This window comes from Brachyistius frenatus, unplaced genomic scaffold (assembly GCF_029030835.1).
Source record: "Brachyistius frenatus isolate BFR_SWC_R1_liver_20210118 unplaced genomic scaffold, ASM2903083v1 Contig_298, whole genome shotgun sequence".
Classification (NCBI taxonomy): domain Eukaryota; kingdom Metazoa; phylum Chordata; class Actinopteri; family Embiotocidae; genus Brachyistius; species Brachyistius frenatus.
Window position 1 is genome coordinate 21,521 of NW_027210897.1, and position 23,945 is coordinate 45,465.

Below are 23,945 nucleotides of genomic sequence, written 5' to 3' on the forward strand. Positions count from 1 at the left end.
CCTTCCCTCTGTCGGAGGTTTCTTCCTGTTAAAGGAGAGTTTTCCTTCCCTCTGTTGGATTTTTTTTCTCCCTCCCAGCTTATGTGTGAATTGTTGAATTGTTGGTTTGTCTGTATAATGTTGTAAAGTTCTGCTGTTAGAACTTTAATGTGTGAAGTGCCCTGAAATAACCTGTGTTGTGATTTGACCAACCGCCTTGCTGTGGTCACAGTGATTTGATTGGCAGATGAGAGGCGATTTAAAACAATAGAAACCAAACAAAATCAACGTTTAAGATTTGAACTTAACTGTCAAATAAATGGAGTCAGAAAACATTTCTGTATGATAACAAGACACAAATGGTATTTATTCTAAATTTAAGCATTTTAACTTTGTAACCTCCAATATTTTGTATAGCTACTGTCGTTTATTATATATGTTTTCCCGGCAACTGTAACCGATTACAGTTCAGCTTATTTTCTAATGAATTAAATGTAAGTAGTTTCTCTCCATCATAGTATTCCTCCAGAAGATCTTCACTCCTCTTGTGTTGGAACCTGTGAACTGTTGTGAACTGACCTCTGAACTTGGCGTGCGTTTTGAACTCGATCACCAGCCGTCCGTCCTCTCTGATGTAGATCCTGATGATCTGCAGTCTGGCTGAGAGGACGCTGTCGGTCTGGATACCTGCAGACAGGAAGCAGAAAGTCACACCGAGACCCAGACACAGGTGCAACACCCACATTTTCATCAGGTGCATCGAGAATGAGGTTTTTACAATCATCCGACAAACGTTTCTTCAAATTAATATCAAATAAAAGTTCCTATTTTTGGAAGTTGTATATGTACAGTTAAGCCCAAAATGATTCATACCATGTCAGATTCTCATGTCAAACATGTTTCATCGTCTGTAAATGACTTAAACAAGTGACAAAACATTGGAAGACATTTTGCCAGAGATGTTGTTAATAAATAATAACTATTTCCATGTTTTTTTTTTTATACACGCTTTACTAAAATGTCCAAAATCCTCAGTGTTCTCATCAACTATAAACTGAGACCAGCTCCTGCAGTAGTTTTCTCCTCCATGACGAGTCCTTTGTTGGTTGTCCAGTGTGACCGCTTCACATTATGGACATGATATTTTTCATAGAAATGTAAAAAACAAAACAAAACAGGAAAATAGTTGTTCTCATTTATATCTGTAGCACCATGTCTTCCTGTCCTGTTTCACTTCATCTCCAGCCAGAAGTGAAGTTTTGAACACAAACATTAGACGTGCGTATGAATGATTTTGGGATGAACTGAAACACTCTGCAGCCTTTAACGTTTTAACCTGCTTCATATCAGGTGAGCAAAAAACACAATATTCACAAACACGTAGATGAAGATCAGGACTGAAATGACGGCACGATGTAGAAACTTCCATGCTGAACCTCTGCAGCTCTAACTGCCTCAGAAATTAAGATGTGCAGCTTTTTAGCAGCTGAGTTTTGTTTTGTGATTCAGAGTTTGGTTGAAGTGAAACATCTCCATGCTGACCTGTCCTCCACAGCACGGTGTCGTAGAAGAAGGAGAACTCCATCTCGGTGTGGTGCTCCAGGGAGGCCCAGCCTCGGGGGGCCGTCACGTAGATGTAGGACACGTAGAGAGGAACCTGCACCGTCAGGAAGGACTGAGCCGAGTCACGGACCTGCAAGAACAGCAGCACGCGTCAGTGTTGCTTCTCCAGACGGATCTGGTCCTGGTTCAACCTTCACTGAGGACTTCGTACAGACAACAATCTTCGCAAGATTTAATGCACTTTGATCAAAGGACACAAATAAAGACGTGCAGATTTGTTCTGCTTTTCTTCACTGAGAACATGTTTCATTTGTTTTCTTGTCTGTCTCCAGTTTGAAGGAAACTCGCTGACTTATTGACTCGTTCTGAAGCTTTCAGCTGGATGCCACAAAGTTCACATTTGAGCCAAAATGAAATAATAGTAAGTTATGTGATAAATCAAACTTCTGATGAAGACGGTTTGATGCACCAGTGGACCACGTTTGGAGATCGATAAAACTATGACTGTGGAAACACAAGAATGAATCTTTAGGTTTAAGACCAGGCTGAGAAGCTGCTCAGTCGATGAGCCGGCTCCATAGCAGTTCCTCTATTGCTTTATTTTATATTTGAACTCTATTTGTGTTTAATTTGATGCATTTTGTTTCTTTTCTATATTTTGTTATGTTCCTTTATGTGTGAAACACTGCAGGTCATTTTCTTGCTGTGAAGCACTTTGAGCTGCACTTCTTGTATGAAAGGTGCTGTGCAAATAAAGTTTATTATTATTATTATTATTATTATCGATTACTCAGCAGGTTTTATTCCAGGCAGCTTTAAGCTACAACAACATAAATCTTTTTGTGAGCCATCCCTCGGCCGTCCTGTTCACCTGGAAGTCGGCGGTGACGGATCCCGAGCAGACGTCGATGAGCTCGGTCATGTCGTAGTAGGCGTCGAAGGTCCAGATGCAGCTCTTCAGGTTGAGGTGTTTGTAGAGTTGGATGCTTTTGGCCTCGCGGACGTTGGGGTTGAACTGGTAGGGCCGGTCGTAGCCGGGGCCCAGAGAGATGCTGTCGTAGGACACGTCGTCCAGGAAACCCGTCTCTGTGGGACAGGTTCGTGTTAGCAGGAAAAGATCTCCAAAAATATCTGATCACAGGAAATTAAACGCTCTGATTTAAACAAAGATCTGGTCAAAGTTTAACCACAATTTTAACATTTAAGCAGGTAAGGCTGCAATAAAACATTTATGCAGAAGGGTTGCAACAGAATGAGTTTTTGACGGTATGATAACCGTCTCATGGTTATATCACGGTGTACTGTATTTCATTATTATTAGGCCGATTATTATTATTATCATTATTATTATTATTAGCAGTTTCATTGTTAATTTGAAGTGCAAAAAAGTCTCCCTTTTGAAAATAAATAAAACCCATGAATGTAAAGCAGGATTTTGCTGCTGTGGTTGCTTGAGGTGGATCTTTCTCAAATATTTTGCATGCAACTCCAAGCAATTATGATTTTCATTGTGGGATATTGAGCTGATTATCTACTCCAATATTTGAATATTTGGTTGTAAAAAAAAATCTGAAAACAGTGCTGTCAGAAGCTCTAAACGATTATTAATAAAGGAGATGGTGATGTGATCCGTTTTGTTTTCTCCGCTGCTGTTGTGTTAGTGTCGCCCTTTGCTGAGTCTGACAGGCAGTGGAGGACAGGAGGAGAGTTGCAACGTGCAGGCAAGCATCAAAATAGCGGTTGAAGCACTTGTTCACGGTATGATGAACATCCATTTTAATATCGCGGTCTGCTGCTGCAACCCTAATATACAGGAAATAACAGATTCAGAGGAAACATGTTTATTACATCTGTGTTTGTAAGACTTGCATGTATTATTGATTACATACGTTCTTAAGACTGCAGCATAAACAATTAAACCATGAGATGTAGAAAATAAATGAATTGCAGCATGTTTTATTGTTGTATTAATTAAGAAGTGAATGTAAATTATGTGCTTATCCTCCGGGAGACAACATGTTCTCCTGTTTCAGCTCTTTGATGTACATGGAACCTCAGCGGGTCTGTGTGTGTGTGTGTGCGTGTGTGTGTGTGTGTGTGTGTGTGTGTGTGTGTGTGTGTGTGTGTGTGTGTGTGTGTGTGTGTGTGTGTGTGTGTGTGTGTGTGTGTGTGTCTGTGTGTGTGTGTGTGTGTCTGTGTGTTTGTGTGTGTGTGTTCGTGTGTGTGTGTGTGTGTGTGTGTGTGTGTGTGTGTGTGTGTGTGTGTGTGTGTGTGTGTGTGTGTGTGTGTGTGTGTGTGTGTGTGTGTGTGACTGACCTGAGAGCCCCTCCAGGTCTTTGAGGGTGACCAGGTTGGAGCAGACGTGCTGCTGCCTGTAGATGGACTCCGACAGCAGGAAGTGCAGGTTGTGCAGCGGCATGGTGGACACTAGGGGCAGCATGCCGTCCTGGTGGGGGATCTGCACCGAGATGTGGATGCTGAACGGGGACGAGCAGAGCAGAGAAGACATTAACACAAGAAGATGTTCCTCCGGCGTAAGAAGCCTTCATGAAGCAGTGACCGACCGGTTGGGGTGCTCCTTGTGCTTCACATCCAGGTATTTCAGCGTGGCGATGAAGGACTGAGCCTGGAAGCCCCGGGCGGTTCCCGTGGTAACCGGCGTGTGGCAGATGGAGCCGTCCGTGCCGACGGTGGCGATGTTGCTCCTCAGTGGCGTTCCCAGGTGGCCGGATTTGTCGCGGGCCTGAGCCACGCAGCGGACGTGGAAGCGGCGGCTGAAATAAATACTGTCCAGGACCTGAGAGGACAACGGAGGACGGACGAGGACGAGGAAGACGGGGAGCATTATCATCTCATCATCCCGTGAAAAACTGAAACAACTGAGTCTCATCCCATCGGCTCCTCTTTCATCTCTTCATGCATCGTGGTCACGACACTGGACGGCTACTCAAAGCTGTTGTCTGGTATGTTCATGGGGGTTGATGGTACAGTTGCACATCAGCCACATCAATGGACACTAATGTCCTCCCATATGGACACTAATGTCCTCCCATATACTGCCACCCACTGGCCAACCTCTGTAAGTGTACCCCAAATGTGTCAAAACTTCCTTCCACAGTAGAAGTAATTTTTTTCCAACAGCAAGTAACAACTAAGGAATGAATTAATTGTTAAAGTTTCCAAGTATTCATTTCATGTATCAATAATCACTTGTCCTCTGAATTGGACGTCCTGCTTCATTTCTATTACAATTCATATCATTACTGAGAGTTTGTTCTTCTGGAAAATTCTTCATCTGCAGAAACTTTTTTTTTGTAAATCACTGAATTTATGTTATTTGACTGTCACTTGCAGTTTTTGTAACAAAAACAACATTGTGTGCTGATTAGTTCCATTATTTGAGTTAATAAAGTAAGATGGTGCGTTCACCATAATAAACATCTTACAACTCACCATATGGTTGACGCTGGTGTACGGCGTGGTGTCGGTGACGGTCTCGAACGGGGAGCGGGCCCCGTTGGTGTCGGTCGGCGCCGCCACCTCCCAGGAGAAGTGGACCTGGGTCTGGTTGATTCCCGCCTCCTCGCAGCGCTCCTTCATCACGGAGAACTTGGGGTAGTGGGGGTCACAGGGGGTGACGCACACCAGAGGGTAACCCGGGGAGGGCGTCTTCTTACTGCCCTCTTTGGTCACCTCAGGGATGTGATCGTAGTCGGCCAGAGAGACCACCTGAGGAGGAGGGAGGAGGGAGGAGGAAGGAGGGAGGAGGGAGGGGGGAGGAGGGAGGAGGGAAGAGGAAGGAGGGAGGAGGGGTGATGATGATGATGGAGAACATGTTTCCCAGAATTTCAACTTTCTTTTCTTTTCTAAGATAACTCGACTCTACTAACAGTAGTTTTATATTTAGGAGGTGGAAGGCAGCACAAACACTGCAGGAGACTCCTGCTGAGCACTAAAAGGCATCTGGGGTGAAATCACCCACCATGTAATATCTTCATGGCAGATGAATATGGCTGAACTGATAGATTCATTGTGAGGGCTTCTGGTTAAATGCATAAGAAATGTAAAAGCCTATTAACATACGCCTGTAGGAAAAACGCTGCCCACATTTACTGCTGCTGTTCTGGAGTTCCTGAATATGTATTAGAGGAGAGAAGTGTTTTGCCGGGAGTGGAGAGACGAATGTTTCTCCGTCAGAGCAGCAGAAAACTAAAAAACTGGCCACACGCTCAGTCGAAAACAACGATTGAGTCTTTAACGTCTTGCTGCTGCTGCTGCTTCGCGTCCGCATTCGTCCTGGAGGTGAAAGTTGTCTTACGATAGGTGGAGCAGGGAGGATGAGACTGCCCGCAGCCTCCTGGTCCAGAATCGTCACCGTTGCCATGGTGATCTCCCCGATCACCGCCTCCACGGGGTCATCGGGGCCGAGCACCAAGGAGAAGGATTCGTGCCACTCTCTGTCCTCATTGGATAAAATCTCCACTTTGAACAGGATGTGGTCCATTCCTAGGAAATATAAGAACAGAAGTATGAACTCCTCCCGCTGCTCTCCTCTCACATCCGTACCAACAGTTTTACTATTTTTCAGGCCCTGACCGGGAGTGAATTTGAGCACTCGGCTTTTGGGATTGTAGTCGACTCCGGACTGGGCCGATCCGTCCCGCGTGCTGCAGCGGATCTTGGAGGTTCGATCCAGATCGCCGGTCCGGATCACCTTGATGTCGAGCACCTCGATGCCGTCCGGACCGGGAGGCTCTCGGACCTGATAGGACGCCTGCTGGAACTCGATGGTGGGAGCTGGAGCAAAGGGAGAGGAAACAACAGGTCAGAGTGCTGCCCTCTGGTGGCCACCGGTATGTCACACGCACATAACGGGAGACAATCAGTGGACAAGAGGTTTAAACATTGAGGCAAAACGAAAGTTGCGCTGCAATAAATCCTTCCTTCATGAAGGTAATGTTCAGGTTTTGTTCAAACTTTTTTGGACCTCTTTATTTAGACATTTTCTTTGTTTCTTAAATACAAAACAGGACATTCCCTGACACAGGACCTCAGACCAAAATATTATAAAAAGTAATGATCAATATAAATAAAGAATCTTTAGAAATGGGAGGACATTTGTAATTGAGCCGAGTCAACGACTGGGAGACACAAAGGTCTTTTCAATCTTTTCAATGACCTTCAACTGTATTACAACTGTTTTATGACTCTGTTACTTTGGAGGCTGCAGTTTGTGATGCTGTTGTGTTGAAGACAAACATTTACTTTTCTACTATTTGTATGCATTTAAAAAAAAAGACGTTTTGTCCATATTCTGCTAGATTAATGAATGAGACAAAAAAAATGAATGCTAAAAAAACACGACCAAAGACGAAGAAGCTTCAGGGTCCAGATAAATAAATCTCTGGATGAATGAATCTGATATCAGAACATCGGTGTATCTGTGTGTGAATCATGACTCCTGCATCGTGACTGAGCGCCTGCTCACCGTCTTCATCGTTGGTGATGGTGATGGTGACGATGTCGCTGGCGCCCACCATGGCGCCGCTCCAGTGGTCACCCAGCGGTGTCCCAAGATGCACCTGGAACTCCTCGTCGGGCTCGAAGACGGAGTCGTCGTTGATGTGAACGGTGCAGTTCTTCACCTGGGAAACAGAAAACCACCAAACACTGATGAGTCTGAGGACGAGGAGAGAAACTCGACATCCTGCTGAACTTTGGGTTTCACCTTCTCTCCTTTCAGGAAAGTGATGCGGGACTCGTCCGCGTTCCTCCTCTCCTCGAAGTCCTCCATCACCATGGCCGACACGGTCCGGGTGAAGCAGCGCACCGACGACGTGAAGGACAGGTCGCCGGTCCGGAGGACGCGGACGTGGAGGACGCGGTCCTTCTCCTTCACGGTGAAGGCACTCTTCTCAAACTGCATGCTGGGAACTGAGACGGAGGAAGACAGAAGTGAGAAAGCTGATTCTGAATAATTGATAAAGTAAAAGTGTATATTTGAGCGTGTTAAAGTTCCCGTGTACATACTGTCCTGGAAGGTGTCAGCGATGACCACGTTGGCTTCGTACGGCTCCTGCAGCACGGCGCCCTGAGGAGAACTGAGGAACACCACGAAGTGCTCGGGTCCTTCGATCGACGGGTTCTGGATGTCGTCCATGATGGTCAAACTGCACGTCTGTGAGAAGGAAGCGTGTCCGCCGGGTTTGTGAAGGTCAAAATGTTATCGAGTGGGTACGAAAAAACACCAAAGACGAGTGTCGATGATAAAATATGTTTTAACATATGTCGGTACCTCCTCGGTCTTTCCAGGTTTGAACTCCACCTTCTTGGAGCTGGGGATGTAGTCGACCCCCGGGCTGGCCGAGGGGGGGTCTGACGGTCGGGTGGCACACCACACGGAGGTCAAGGAGGAAAGGTCGCTGCCGTGACGCAGCACCGGGATTTCTATTGTCCCTGTAGACAAAAAACAATCACAGGTTTAAATGTTCAGTGGACGTGACTTCAGAAAAACACTGAAGCTGCTAGATTCAGTCGGTTTGTGTTTGGCAATAATTAAAAGAATATTAAATATAATCCTGATTTCTGTAGTATGATGGAATCGACCTTCGATGTGTTCTCGTTTATAAAGTCTGATTTCTCTGCAATTTAAAAGTCATCTCAGTCATGAACTAATAGCAGCTAATGACGCTGACTGGTCAGGAACCTGGATGATACATTTATCCAAGAGAGGAGAACAGAGGAGAACAGAGGAGAACAGAGGAGAACAGAACAGGGAGGGAGAACAGAGGAGAACAGGGAGGGAGAACAGAGGAGAACAGGGAGGGAGAACAGAGGAGAACAGGGGAGAACAGAGGAGAAAAGAGGAGAACAGGGGAGAACAGAGGAGAACAGAGGAGAACAGAGGGAGAACAAGAGGCTCAGCAGACAGATGAGGAACTGTGGAACAACAACCCTGTTTCCAAAAAAGTTGGGATGCTGTGTAAAATGTAAATAAAACAGAATGCCATGTGCAGTAATGCATCCCTGTACCATCACTGATGCTGGCTTTAGAACTGAGCGCTGATAACAAGCTGGATGGTCCCTCTCCTCTTTAACCTGGAGGATGGGATCGCATTCTGTTTTTACTTATTTACCAGACAGCGTGTAAACCTTTTTGGAAACGGGGTTGTATAAGAAGCGACAATCTATCTTGTGTTTCCTGCTACAAAACATGTTCTCTGTTCCAAAATAAACTGAAATATGACAAACTGCAATGTAAAGACGAACTGATTATCAAGGGGACTGAACGTGTGTGAACCATCAGGGATGTAGGATTACACTGCTTTTCAGATCAAGTCATTTTGTAACCGATACCTCTGTATGGGCCGCAGGCTTCAGTGTCGTGTGTTCAGTAGTGCAAGAATCTTGGATGTAACCGATATGAAACACCGATAGATAGACAGAGTAACACCTGTTTTCAACTTTGTAAACTCAACAGCTGCAATATGAAATGTGAAAAGAAAGGATGTGTTTCTTTTATGGTGGAAATGTGGCGAGAAAAGAGAGAGACACAACAGCAGTGAGGAAAGGACCAGTACCAGCATCTTCACTGAACGTAAACGTGGCGTTTCTCAGGGAAACGGTGGAGGCGTCGTTGGGTCCATCGATGACGACTTTGGCCACGGAGACGTCGCCCATGCGGGCGTTGTCGGAGGCGTCCGACAGCACCAGCTCGAACTCCTCCGACAGCTCGTACTCGCTGTCGTCGATGAGCTTCACGTCGCAGGTGGACATGCCGACGCCGGGCCCGAAGATGACGCGGTTGTCGTCGGTCATGCCGCGGCTCTTGAAGTCGGAGCCGGACTCCAGAGCGTGGAGGCTGCTGCCCTGAGCCGACTTGGACACGGTGTAGCAGAGAGCGGACACGGTGCTGGAGGTGTCGCCTGAGGAGAGGGGGGGCACTGAGGGTCATACGGGGGTCGACTGGGTCTCTACAGCACAAATACAACTTTTAAAGTGAACTGCATCGGATGGATAGAAGAGGACAGACCTGAGATTCTCAGACTCCTTCTCAGAGCTCCTAACTGAGACTAAAAGTTCCATCTAGGACTCTTTGCTTCGGAGTGATGTAGGAAACTTCTCAGAGCAACTCTGAGCAAAGAAAGGACAGAGACCCTGATCTTAGTGAGGAGGTGTGGTCCACCCTGTTGCTAGGTGACACGTCCTTTTAAAAGCTGATCAAAATATATTCCCTCTTGGTGTCTGTTTGTGTTTGTGTGATGAAGGTTGTAAAACAGACTCCAGTCATTTCTCCAGTCACCAAACATCTCCACGCTGCCATCACCTTCACGTCTGTGTTTGTGCTGAGTGGGAGAAGTGAGCGTCTCTGATGATCCACCACAAACATCATCCTGCAGATATCATCTGGAGAGTTTCATGAACGGCATTCAGCGTCTGAAGAATATTGCTCTGACCTCCTCCCTGCTCCGGACACGTCTTCTCCTGAGCAGCTCTCTGAACATGTTTTGTGAATAATTTGAGATCTTTACGAGGATCTATCCTAAACTTTCAGGGCAAATTCTTAGAAAAAGTCACAATTCTCAATTCTAGGAACTTTCTTAGAATTTACAACTTTCAGTCGGAGGAGTCTTTGAATGCGTCACCTGGTTTACTATGTAAGTACTCAAACATGAGGCAGCTACATGTGTATTTATCTGTTTTCATGTGGTAAAGTTTGGTTGGTAATTGGTTATCTTTACATGTGTGAAATATTTAGCTTATTTTCCTTCAGAGAGCTCAGATGTTTGATCCGGAGTGTTTTGACGCGACGCAGCTTGAATGACGTGAGCGAGCAGGTTAGGAAGCCGTTGGCGCGGCGCGGCGCGGCGCGGCGCGGCACGGCGTACCTTTCCTCTCCACGGGCGCGTGGATGAAGCCGGTGCTTTCGTTGACGTGGTACGTCTTCTTGTCGAACTGCAGCGTGGGTTCGTCCTCCGTGTCGTTGATGTTGACGACGGCGCGCGTGTTTCCGCCCAGCAGCGCGTACACGGGCATGCTGAGCTCCACCTGGAAGCTCTCCGCCCCCTCGAACACCTGGTCGTCGTTAATCACGACGGTGCACACCTTGGTGTCCTCGCGCTCGTCGAACTGGACCTGGAGGAGGAAGCAGAGCTGCTGGTGAAGAAGCGAGCGCGGCCACGGCTGTGATCCCGTTTAGTTTCTCATGTGCTGCTGAAGTCGTAAAGCTAAAACATGTCGGAGGTGTTTGGTCAAACTTTGGAGGCCAAGTTGGCAGATTAAATCAAATCGTATCAGTGAACGTCGACACAAATTGGTAAAAAAAAAAAAAATCGGTATAATCTAACGGTGGAAAACTAATAATGTTAAAAAGAGAAAGAAAAAGAAATCCTGGTGTTTTACAAACTTTAAATCAAACTTTAAAAACTGAATATTGATTTCTCCACGATAAATAAGAATCCAACTTAAAACTAAAATGTATTTACTTCATTATAACCTATTTCAAAACTCCTTTGATGCTTGAAGAATATTATGCAGACAGTTATTGAACTTAATAACAATGTTTGAACATAACTGAACAGGATGAATCAGTATAATAATAATAATCATCATTTTTGATGCTACCTGTCCAGCATACTCCACGTAGTCCTGCTGTCCGGGCCGGGAGCCGGTGCTGCTGGTGGACGTGGCGCTGGCCTGCTCGGTGCGGCACAGCACGATGGCGTACTGGTTGAGATTACCGGTCCGCTTCACCGTCACCGCGACAACGCCGGCCTTCTCACTCACATTGTAGCTGTGAAGCAGTGAGAGGTTATTTTAGGTGTGTGCGCATGTGTGTGTGTGTGTGTGTATGTGTGTGTGTGTGTGTGTGTGTGCGTGTGTGTGTTCTTGTGAAAGATAAATAGTTGTTAATGTAAACAAACAGCTGTGTTTTCCGGTGATTCGGACCTTTTGTGCTCGAAGCTGATGAGCGACCACTGGATGTGGAAGACGTTGTCGCTGACCACGTTGGGTTTGCTGTCTTTGACCAGAAACCTGAAGGTGTCCACGGTTTCCTGGCTGTTCTCCTCGTGCAGCACGTAGCGGATCACGCCCAGGTTGATGTCAGCTGCAGACGAACCCGGACAGACGGAGGATAATCAAACGCTCAAATCATTCATTTTAGACTCTTTACATCTTTTAGATTCTCTTCAGGTCACACAGACCTACGATGTTCTGCTGCTTATTTGTAAAATCCAAATAATGTTTTAAATATACCAGAAAAGGTTTTTCACTGCAGGTCATTAGCGATGAGAACCAAACAAATGTCCCTCAGACAGACAGCAGTGATTTCCACCTGACACTGTGACCTCAGTGCGAGCCGACGGCTGGTAAACAGTCTCTACACAGATCGAAGCTTGATAATAGAAATCTTTGTGAAGAACGTATTTCCTGTGAAGTAATCGTTCCATAATTTGCAGCCTTCAGCTGTTTTCCATTAGTTGGAGAAAAAGAATGGAAATGAAAAGTCATCACTGGCTCACATTTTCTCCACATTTACACCTTCCAGAGAAGGTTGGAGAAATGGAAATACTTTCATCCAGGGACAAACAGTCCAAAAATAAAAGAATAGATGATTTCTGTGCTGGAAAATTGTTCAGATGTCGAGTTAAAACTCGAGAGTGAAGCAGAGAAAACAGTGAACGCAGCCACAGAAGCTGAAAACATTATGCATGAAAGATGACGTTGACGGTTTGTACGAGGATTCATCTCATTCATTCATACTTCTCGTCTCTCAGGGGGAAGGTTTATTTCACTTGTTGGATATTCGTTGTCATTAAGAAAACAATCTTTACAAGCTCCAAATTGAGTGTGCAGCACATCAAAGATGCTCTCCAGCCTGGAGGATCAACATTTTACTACAGCAGGCTGACACTGATCGCTCGCTGCAGCCTGCAGGTGAACATGATGAGAACACACTGATTCAATCTGAAATACATTTGTGAAGGTGGGCAAAGAAAAAAACAGGAAGAAGCACGGGAACAGGCGCTGAGGTGTCTGAAAAAACGATTTCATCTTCATCCATCAAACCGGCATCAAGTGTTCCAGTTAGGAATGAGCTCATGATGAAGGATGAGCAGAAGAGGGCAGTGAAGCAACATCAGCCCGGAGGACACGAAATGAAACAGAGACGGCTCTGATGTGTCTGATGGGTGAGAACGGCCGGTATTTGTTACGTCGTTTGTTGAAGTACCGGATGTACATTTGTATATTTCTATTTCTTTAATTTGATCAAGTTAACAAGAGAATTCTGTTATTTTCAACAGTTGTTTTGGATTATTGATCTTAAGCGTGATCGTTTGACTTTTGTCACGTTCCTGCAAATATTTCACAATAAAAGTATTTTTAAGAAATGAGGATTTCTGTCTAATAAAACGACAGAAGGTTTTTAATTTGAAATAATACAGGAAGTGTTGAGTGATGCAGTGACTTTGACATCTTGATTGTAATTATAACAAATTTGGCCGTTCTATATGTTTTTATTGTCTCTCTTGAATGAAACGCTTTCAATCTTCAAACACTCAAAACATGTAAATGAATTTCAACCAGATCAACTGAACATTTTATTCCCTGACTTTAGTTTAAATACGTAGAGCTTTAAGAAATAAAGCTGATAAGCAGCCTGTGAGTCCTGATAGATCTGAACTATAAACTATCGTCAAGTTTTTAAACAGCATTCAAATAAAACGATGTTAGAAGAACAGATCAGAGAGGTCACAGGGAGGCGTGGCTTCTTTTTAGGGAGTCACATGTCACGAGTGTCTCTGTTAGGAACCACAACTTAACTCTGACCACTGGCACTAATGACTGCTATAAAACATTACAAAAGATTCTCAGCTGTTTTTACCAAGAAGGAAAAACAGCTGATGTGAATGTGCTGAAAAGAAGAACTCAGCATTTTATTTACTCAAACATCAGTTTAACAACGTCAGCACTGATGGCTTCATTTAAATCAGCTGATCAGAAGAGGACTACGATCTGTCATGTGACATGTTTAAATGTACAACTCTGTAAAAGCAGACGGAGCTGGTGTACCTTGTGTGAAGGTGCCGACGGAGCTCCCCGGTTTCAGCTTGCTCTCCAGGAAGCCGTGTTTGGGCTCCGTGGTGATTTCATAGACCAGCTGCCCGTCGTCGGTGTCGGGGTCCATCGTCAGCAGCTCCTTCTTGGTGATCAGGTTGGTGGCCTGATAAACATCCAACACAAAGGACTCAAACTACCACATTTAAACAAAGGTTTTACACCACAGACATGAACGGTGCTCCGAAGGAAACGAAGCTAACTTCAATCTTCTGTTAGTGAACAACTTGTGAAAACTCCCACAGAGGATCTGATGAAGCAGCTTCGTGTCGGAGGACGGACACCTCGTTGTGTTTACTCTATGAAGTCTCACAGGTTTAATGTACTTCATGATCCTGAGGATTATTTTTGGGACTCAGTTTGTAGTCTTGAATACATTTTTATCAGCATGCGGTGACATTTTTGTATTTAGTGAAACATGTCAACAACAATGTTTTAAAAGAGAAGACGTGCCGATGTTAATAAATTGTAAAAAGATCCAAATCCCCAGACACAGACAGAATTACACCGAACAGATCAGACAGTGAACTTTATTGTTGAGGTTGGTGTATTGTGAAGGCCCGCCTGGGGAAGGATGACCTTTGCAAACTGCTGTGTAGTTAGTTGCACCAACAATGATGTAAAAAAACTCTTATTTGCAATTTATTTCCCCCGTTATGTCCTAAAGACGATGCTGATAGAAGGGCTTCATGGCATACAAGGGAAGCCTGAAGGGACTAAGGAGGGATCAAATTCATCTTTTTAATCTAGCCAACGTGTCCTGTTGCAGGCAGAGGGGACATACATCTACTTGACATGGTGTTTTTGGGTCATTTATAAACTAATTTAACTCCCCCAGAAGGGGGCGTGGCCTGCAGAGAGCCGGTCTGATCTACACAAATAAACAATAAATGAGAAACTGTTTTTTGCTGCAGTGACAATTTAAGCAGCATCAGGATCGTTTCCACTGGAACGACTTCCCAGTCATAAACCTGAAGAGTTGTTGGTTAGTCCGGTTCTGAGTTGCCTCCAGCGGTCGGGGAGGAGATGCAGAGTTCAACATTATGATCATTTCCCTGAGCGATAACACACCCAGGACTTAATTAGCTGCATTGTAAACACAGACTTGGAATAAATGATATTTTTACAGCGTCTACCAAACAAACGAATGCTTGACAATGTGATGATGTTCACAAACCAGCAGGTGGAGCAGGTGAACAAAGTGACGGAGCTTATCAGCTGCTCCTCCGTCCTCCACCATGGCGCATCAGAGGACACCAGACACAGCTGTCACTGTTAGAAGAGTCTGTGGAGCAACAGCTCAACTCTGTCTTCTACTGGAGACCATTCAAAGGTTCAAACACCAGACAAAGATCTCCACCGGTGGACCCGTTCATCCATCTTCAGCTGTTAATCAGAACAACATGTATCTGCAGATGTTTAATGAAGACGTGTACCTTGTTGTCCATGTATTCCAGCCACTGCAGGCCCAGGTTGGTGACGATCCGCGGCGTCCCGTCGTCTACCGGCAGAATATCTATCTTGAACTTCTGAGGAGCCGCCGTCACGATCTGCAAAAGTTTAACATTTAAATACACTGAAGATGGTGGAGCTCCGTTTTGAAAATGATTTATTGGGAAGTTTAGAGAAGTTTTAAGCACTAGAAATACATATTTTGTATAAAGCCTCCGATGGTCTGTAGACTTAAGGGCTCAGGTTTCTGCCTAAATCCCAATAAGACCAAAGATATCCTTAGTTTCCCTTTTTATTTGTTTTGCTCTGCTTGTTTTTTATTGTTGTTGTTTTACATTTGAATCCTTTTCTAAGTTGTATCTTTGTTCTATTCCAAGTAGTAATATTTCATGTTTTCTGTTTTCTTTAATTGTATTTTGTTGAATTGTCTAAAAGATATATATAAATATATACTGCTGTAAAAATAGAAAAAAAGGATAATAGTTGGGAAAATGTGAATTTGATTGTATAAGTTGCTGAAACTGAAATAAAAACTAAATTAAAAATAATTATAATATCCAAAGATTACATTAAAAAAAAATTCCACAGTAATGTTGAGCTGCAGAAACACTGACCTGGATAGACGAGGTAATGTAAACTTCTCTCGAAACAGTTTCCACTTGAACTCTTTTCCAATTATAAAAGTTAAGAAAACGTTGTGTTTAGATTGAGTTGTGAAAACAACTTTCTCAGGATAAAAGTTGGACATCATAGTGACAAAAATAAGAAGTGCTGCAGGTTATTACTTTATGGATTCATCTCTGCCTAACAGGGCGACAGGTTAAATCAGATAAGACGCTCCAATATTCCTGCTTTGTGTCCGAGGTCCATGCGGATGCAGGAAGAGCAGCTCGTCCTCACAGACCAACTTTGACTCGTGACATTTGAAGGATGTGTTCAGCCACGCGCGGTTTATAGGAGCTCATACGTTATTTAATAAGAGCGCCTCCTCACGGGGAGCAAATCCACCTCAAACACCGCCAGCAATAAAACCGGCAACTCACTCAGAGCTGCAGGACACACGTGACCACCGAGTCCACCGTCCTCCGGGGGACGGACAGACAATAAACACGAGGCGAGGAGGTGTGTGAGCGCTGACATCAACACCTGCACGCTGTCGTTCAGCGTGATCGCACGGACGGTTAGAGAGGGAAGGTGAGAGGGACGTGGTGGAGGACGGGGAGAAGGACAGTGAGAGGGATGGGGAGAGGGACAGTGAGAGGGACGGTGAGAGGGATGGGGAGAGGGACAGTGAGAGGGATGGGGAGAGGGACAGTGAGAGGGATGGGGAGAGGGACAGTGAGAGGGACGGTGAGGGATGGTGAGAGGGATGGGGAGAGGGACGGTGAGAGGGACGTGGTGGAGGACGGGGAGACAGACGGTGAGAGGGATGGGAAGAGGGACGGTTAGAGAGGACGTGGTGGAGGACGGGGAGAGGGACGGGGAGAGGGACAGTAAGAGGGAAGGTGAGAGGGACGGTGAGAGGGACGTGGTGGAGGACGGGGAGAGGGACGGTGAGAGGAATGGTGAGAGGGACGGGGAGAGGGACGGGGAGAGGGATGAGGAGAGGGATGGGGAGAGGGACAGTGAGAGGGACGTAGTGGAGGACGGGGAGAGGGACGGGGAGAGGGACGGGGAGAGGGATGAGGAGAGGGATGGGGAGAGGGACAGTGAGAGGGACGTAGTGGAGGATGGGGAGAGGGACAGTGAGAGGGATGGGGAGAGGGATGGGGAGAGGGACAGTGAGAGGGACGGTGAGAGGGATGGGGAGAGGGACAGTGAGAGGGATGGGGAGAGGGACAGTGAGAGGGAAGGTGAGAGGGATGGGGAGAGGGACGGTGAGAGGGACGTGGTGGAGGACGGGGAGACAGACGGTGAGAGGGATGGGAAGAGGGACGGTTAGAGAGGACGTGGTGGAGGACGGGGAGAGGGACGGGGAGAGGGACAGTAAGAGGGAAGGTGAGAGGGACGGTGAGAGGGACGTGGTGGAGGATGGGGAGAGGGACGGTGAGAGGAATGGTGAGAGGGACGGGGAGAGGGACGGGGAGAGGGACGGGGAGAGGGATGAGGAGAGGGATGGGGAGAGGGACAGTGAGAGGGACGTAGTGGAGGACGGGGAGAGGGACGGTGAGAGGGATGGGGAGAGGGACGGTGAGAGGGATGGGGAGAGGGACGGTGAGAGGGACGTAGTGGAGGACGGGGAGAGGGACGGTGAGAGGGATGGGGAGAGGGACGGTGAGAGGGACGTAGTGGAGGATGGGGAGAGGGACGGTGAGAGGGACGTAGAGGAGGACGGTGAGAGGGACGGGGAGAGGGACGGAGAGAGGGACAGGGAGAGAGACGGGGAGAGGGTTGGGGAGAGGGACGGTGAGAGGGACGTAGTGGAGGACGGGGAGAGGGATGGGTAGAGGGACGGTGAGAGGGACATAGTGGAGGACGGGGAGAGGGACGGTGAGAGGGATGGGGAGAGGGACGGTGAGAGGGACGTAGTGGAGGATGGGGAGAGGGACGGTGAGAGGGACGTAGAGGAGGACGGGGAGAGGGACGGTGAGAGGGACGTAGTGGAGGATGGGGAGAGGGACGTAGAGGAGGACGGTGAGAGGGACGTGGAGAGGGACGGAGAGAGGGATGGGGAGAGGGACAGTGAGAGGGACGTAGTGGAGGACGGGGAGAGGGACGGTGAGAGGGATGGGGAGAGGGATGGTGAGAGGGACGTAGTGGAGGATGGGGAGAGGGACGGTGAGAGGGACGTAGAAGAGGACGGTGAGAGGGACGGGGAGAGGGACGGAGAGAGGGACAGGGAGAGAGACGGGGAGAGGGATGGGGAGAGGGACGGTGAGAGGGACGGGGAGGGACGGACCGATCAACAGGACCAGGACACCAGGACGTTAAAGGACGCAAATTTACGTCAGCGCGAGTTGAAAATATTTAACTTGCGCTCGCTCACTCACTCCGTCCGTCCCTCCCTCCCTACCTCCCTCCCTACCGCCCTCACTCACTCACTCACTCACTCACTCACTCACTCACTCACTCACTCCCTCCGTCCCTCCCTCCCTTCCTCCCTCCCTCCCTCCCTCCCTCGCTCGCTCGCTCGCTCGCTCACTCACTCACTCACTCACTCACTCACTCACTCACTCACTCACTCACTCACTCACTCACTCACTCCCTCCCTCCCTCCCTCCCTCCCTCCCTCGCTCGCTCACTCACTCACTCCCTCCCTCCCTCCACTCACTCACTCACTCACTCACTCACTCACTCACTCACCACTCACCCTCCCTCCCTCCCTCCCTCCCTCCCTCCCTCCCACTCACCACTCACTCACTCTCACTCACTCACTCACTCCCTCCCTCCTCCCTCCCCCTCACTTGCTCGCTCACTCACTCACTCCCTCACTCACTCACTCACTCACTCACTCACTCACTCACTCACTCACTCACTCACTCACTCACTCACTCACTCCGTCCCTCCCTCCCGCCATTTCATTGTTGGAGAGGGAGAGGGACCCTCAAAGCTCCCGATGCACTTTATTTATCTATTTATTTATTAAACTAAAACATCAGTGATGCCTTCTCTTCTCAAAATGTTCTTACTTTCCAGAAGAAGTCCAAACCAAACTTTTTAAAAGTTTCACTCTGCAGGTCTGAAACCTAACAAAGACAGAAGTACGAGGACACCGAAAAACCGCTGACTCACCCCTCTGGTCAGAAAAAGGTCACACACACACACACACACACACACACACACACACACACACACACACACACACACACACACACACACACACACACACACACACACACACACACACACACACACACACACACACACACACACCTCTTTGCCAGCGTCCTCCACCATGAAGAGCAGGTTGGTGCCGTCGGCCACGCTGAAGGTGAAGCGGTCCTTCAGTGAGTTGGATCCGTCGTGGTTGTAGCTGATGCGGTTCTGGTAGATGTCGTCCATGGAGAAGCTGCCGGTCTGTCGGTAGTGTTGGCCGTTGCCGGTGCGCTCGATGGTGCCGTGGCGAGGAGCCTGGACGACGGTGAAGATGATGGACTCCGCCTGCAGGGAGAGAATGAAGGTAACGGTGAGGAAAACTAAAGGTTGGTCTTTGAGCTGGAGGATCAGTCATCACTGCTCTACCTCCGTGTCGGCATCGGTGGCCTTCAGCTCAAACTCGGTGATGGTCTTCCTCACCCCCTCCTGGACCCTCATCCCCGGGACCTGCAGGAGAGGCAGCGAGTCGTCCACCGGCTTGATGGTGATGTAGAAAGTCTGAGCAACCTGAGGACGACGCACACAGGACGATATTCAGGCTTTAAAAAATACATACATGTAGATGTGTAACTCTTCCTCCAACAGTCTTCACGTGTACCGTTTTTTGTTAATTACTTTTCTCCATTATTTTGCTGTAATCACTAAAAAAATAACTAATAAAAGACAAATATTTAACAGTTGACAAATAGTCAACTGAACATCTGGAACAAATCACCATGACAACACATCCTGCTCATCACTAGAAATATCCCTCCACTTCCTCAATGGGAAAATAGAATTAGAATAGAATATTATATAACATGTAATATAATGTAGTTTCTACTTGTTATAGTTCTATTAAATGACCCATTTGGTGAAGTCGGGTCTCTTTTGGTTGTTCATCAGATATCTTTGTTCGTCAGATATCTTTGTTCGTCAGATATCTTTGTTCGTCAGATATCTTTGTTCGTCAGATATCTTTGTTCATCAGATATCTTTGTTCATCAGATATCTTTGTTCATCAGATATCTTTGTTCATCAGATATCTTAGTTCATCAGATATCTTTGTTCATCAGATATCTTTGTTCGTCAGATATCTTTGTTCGTCAGATATCTTTGTTCCAACCAGACTGAGCCAGCTGAGCAGTTTAGTGTTTCTACGTTCTGTATTTATTCATTTGGAGACGAGACTATTCAGTCACCTAAAGTCACTACTTCAGGCTAAAGGACAAAGTACAAAACACTTTTATGAATATTCTCGTTCAAAACATCAATTCTCAACAAAGGGTTGACGTTTTTCTCTTTTCATGTTCATATAAGCCAATGAAAGATACCTTCCTGCCGTTCATCTAATGTTTGCACAGTCTCTTATGTATCCTAAAGTTGATCTGATGCTAATATCAGCTTTTATCAGTCGGAGTTGTTCAAGAAGAGCCAGGATCTTCTCAAATTAAAAACTTCTTTGAACAAAGTTTCTTCTTTTTGTGACAGCAGGTAAGAACTGCAAGAGGTATTTTTTTGTGTTCATGTGGGCACCTGTTTATTGTTTTAGACATCATCCTTTTTATTCCAAGTATTATTCTTCCTTGTTAAAATCTTCCTTGTTACAATACAGCGACGGTTGAGTCAAAGATTGTCCTGTGAGATCTGGATCCTGAGCTCATTACTTTCTAACTCCGAGCCGTTGGTTTGGAGTCTTTCCAGGACCGTGATGTATGTTTATGTAATGATGGTAAATTAAAAAGGACAAATAAGATACAACAAACTGCATACGTTTCAGTCAAGTGAAGAACTTTCTATAATGTGTTCCCGGGTGTGAATTCACTCACTGGAACGGATGTGAAATGGAAATGTGAACCCAAAAAGCCCAAACTGCAGTTAGAACAGAAACTGTGTGCTGGTATGTCCTCGGGCACCTCGCCACACACTCGCCACATATTCTGCTCTGGTGTCGTTTAAAATGCAAAAAGAGAGAGAAACAAAATCCTTAACTTTAATGCGAAACACTTGATAATAAATATACAGTACTTTTTTTTCAGCAGGAGTGTGAACGGACCTCCCGACCACAGAGAGAGCTCACAAGTAGAAAGCAGCAGACCCGTTCACAGACACTAACCGAGCCTCCACACAGCACTCATCCAGGCGTGAAGGACAAATGACCTTTTTCACATGTTTACTCAGTCCTCCAGGTCTTCATTAGTTTGGATTGGCAAGGCAGATTTATGCAGAAAGGGGGGGGGGGTGAGTGAGAGGGAGAGAGAGAGAGAGAGAGAGAGAGAGAGAGAGAGAGAGAGAGAGAGAGAGAGAGAAAAGGAGTGGGGGGTGAGGGGGGGGGGGGGGGGTGCCACTTTCCCCACAATCTGAAAGCGCTGAAGTTTGTTCTGTATATTTAGATTTCATTAAATACTTTATACTGAGAAGGATTTACTGGGCTGCAGGTCAGTAACTTTCTATTGACCATTTTTTTCTCTTATGTAAATTTCAGCCAATGACAGAAGTCTGAGGAGAATATCAACCGGCTTTATTTACTTCATTATGAGGACTGAGTGACGTGAATATTTCCACCACCGTGTTTCACTGTGGTTTCATTCTCCCTCCGTTTCGTCTCCTTACATTCACCCTTCTGTTACCGACACCAATAAACAACTTGGATTCATCAGTAATGAGAACGTTTTCCAGTCCTGCCCGGTGAAGTGCTGCTGTGTCTGAGACCATCTTCAGATGCGTTTCCTCTCTGGAGAAGTCATTTCTTTTGAAAGTACTTCCACTGATTTGTGAAACTCTGCGGTCCTTGGATCTCTCAGCAGGCCGAGCTTCATGTTCTGACGGTGAGGTCCCTTTGGGTCTGATTGAGCTCTAGATGCTCTGCCCCCCCCCCCCCCGAGAAACCTTCAATCTTTACTTGATGTAACAATCTGACCTCAGTTGTGACGTCCATGAAAGCATCTTCCCATAGTTCCCTTGGTGTTCGCTGCACTGACCCACCTTAACCACCAGGGGGCTCAGTGAGGATGCTTCTCACGTCAGCTCTGGCTTCAACTCATGTTGGTCACATGTATGTATATCACATTCATATTTAGTACACTAACATATAGTATTCTGACATGTTGGGACTCTTTCCAGCCCTTCCAGGATTTTGGAGAGTTGTTTTTGTGATTGTTGCGATCAAAATGTTTGATTTTGCAGCAGATTTTCTAAAAATTTGAATGTGCAGAGTTAATGAATTTCTTATTTTCTTTATTGAACTTAGAGAACCATGGGGCTCAAGGCTACAAGACAATTAATGAAAGTGAAGTAGCTTTCCCAAACTGTGGCTGTGATATAGAAAACGAAGGCTGTCAGCTGTCAGAATAAAAGCTTTAGATGCTGTTTAACTAATATTAATTCAACATGTACTGTATGCACAAAACCAAAGTTCAGTGTGTGCAAATGCCGGGAATTTCTCAAAATTGCTAGCTCCCACGAATATTGTGGAGATGGCTTGAGTTTGCATGAATCATTGCGATGTGTTGGAGGGACTGTCTTCCTAGCCTGGTCTTTGTGTTGTTTCAAACGGACGTTCTGCACTGACCGGAAATAACCGCAGCATTTAAAACGCCAACATGTCTGCAGCTTTGATTATTTCCGTGCCCTCTGTTTAACACACTCAATAAGCACACTGATGGCTTCTGTCCAACAGCAGTTTGATCAATTATATATAAACGTGACACAGGAAGACATTGCTTTATGGGATGTTATGTGATGGCCAACACTCGATCTGTGACGCTAAAACGATCCCGTCTCTTTGACCGACGTCCTGAACTTCTCCCCGTGCACCAACATGTATCATAAAAAGGTTCTTTGGGCTCCTTCCTGAGCTCCTGTGTGGTGGAACCGAAGAGAACCAGGAGGTCTTTAACGTTTTCAGAGTGTCGTCGCTGTCTCACCTCGTTGGTCCCGTCGGACACACTGAAGGAGAACTGGTCGGCGTGCTTCTCGTCTTCGCTGGTGTGGACGTACTGGACGCTGCGAGACGCCAGGTCGGCCTGCGTGAACGTGCTGATTCTGCTGCCTGCAAACACAACAATGTTCATGGACAAATTTAAATGGTGAGATTTGGTGTCAGTTTCTTTCTTAACTTTTATATTTTGTTCTCAGGTGGTTTTGTCAGCTCCCCTTTCAGTGTTTCGTTTAACAGCACACACTGTGTTCCTTCACGCTTTTCCTTTTTGGCTTTTAATCATTTTAATGAGCGAATAAACTGAACTGAAACTAAAGTTGAACTTTTCTAATGAGGCTGCAGCTCCTCTCAGTGGGAAACATAATCAGGTCTGACTGCAACAATCAAACATGAATCTGCACCAAACTAAAGGCAATTCACTAAAAAATACAACCAAAATATATTTTTCATCCGAGGAGATTTATTTCTGCTGATGTATTTTGGCTTATTTCCTCAGAGAGTTGCAGTTGTTTGAGTGATACCTACATTTATTATTAGTTATATTTGTTATATAAAGTGTCTGACACTCACATTAATTAAATACAGTAACTCTGCTTGCTGAATGCAAACAGAAAACGTTCTGCCACATTTTCTGTTTAATCTTTTGATTGACTGTATGAAGGATTGTTCAATAACGTGAACATGGACTCCTCACGTCGCCGCTGACTTTGATGTGAAGGTAATAACTGGTTGAATAATGTGGCCCACTGATGGAATCAGATTTGTTTCCCTTGGCAGATGGTGAAAAGTTGTTTCCCCGTGCAGTTGCAAGGCCTTTTCCAAAATAAAAAGTTATTAAAATAAAACTTCCAGTGAAGCAAGTCAAATGTTAAACACAGAGGTCAATAATTCCTCCATCATCACTGAAGCTTGAGGAAATGGAAAAGAAGACGTTTCAGCATCGATGTCAGCGACCGACAGTGAAAGGAGTCTGTGGTTCTGGTAGTTTGAGCCGTCTCATCTGAGGATGGAGGTTTATACATCATTATAATCAGCTCCACCTGTTTAAAGGCAACTTTATTCTCTGCTCCATTTATCACGTCAGGAAACATTTTTG

The 23,945-nt window shown here is 46.0% G+C and overlaps 1 protein-coding gene across 1 annotated transcript in view; it reads right to left on the minus strand.

Moving 5' to 3' along the window:
• Positions 1-23,945, minus strand: part of fras1 (Fraser extracellular matrix complex subunit 1) — a 265,766-nt gene that overhangs the window by 7,286 nt on the left and 234,535 nt on the right. The window contains exons 47-67 of the mRNA XM_069722629.1: positions 22,836-22,960; positions 19,297-19,437; positions 18,988-19,215; positions 15,099-15,212; positions 13,618-13,768; positions 11,491-11,650; positions 11,167-11,335; positions 10,431-10,677; positions 9,123-9,467; positions 7,838-7,998; positions 7,573-7,720; positions 7,271-7,476; positions 7,031-7,187; positions 6,139-6,339; positions 5,861-6,048; positions 4,996-5,271; positions 4,107-4,339; positions 3,859-4,019; positions 2,414-2,628; positions 1,522-1,672; positions 559-666 (exon numbers count right to left, since the gene is read on the minus strand). Coding sequence (XP_069578730.1) covers positions 559-666; positions 1,522-1,672; positions 2,414-2,628; positions 3,859-4,019; positions 4,107-4,339; positions 4,996-5,271; positions 5,861-6,048; positions 6,139-6,339; positions 7,031-7,187; positions 7,271-7,476; positions 7,573-7,720; positions 7,838-7,998; positions 9,123-9,467; positions 10,431-10,677; positions 11,167-11,335; positions 11,491-11,650; positions 13,618-13,768; positions 15,099-15,212; positions 18,988-19,215; positions 19,297-19,437; positions 22,836-22,960 — 3,885 coding nt within the window. The remainder of the gene's footprint in view (positions 1-558; positions 667-1,521; positions 1,673-2,413; positions 2,629-3,858; positions 4,020-4,106; positions 4,340-4,995; positions 5,272-5,860; positions 6,049-6,138; positions 6,340-7,030; positions 7,188-7,270; positions 7,477-7,572; positions 7,721-7,837; positions 7,999-9,122; positions 9,468-10,430; positions 10,678-11,166; positions 11,336-11,490; positions 11,651-13,617; positions 13,769-15,098; positions 15,213-18,987; positions 19,216-19,296; positions 19,438-22,835; positions 22,961-23,945) is intronic.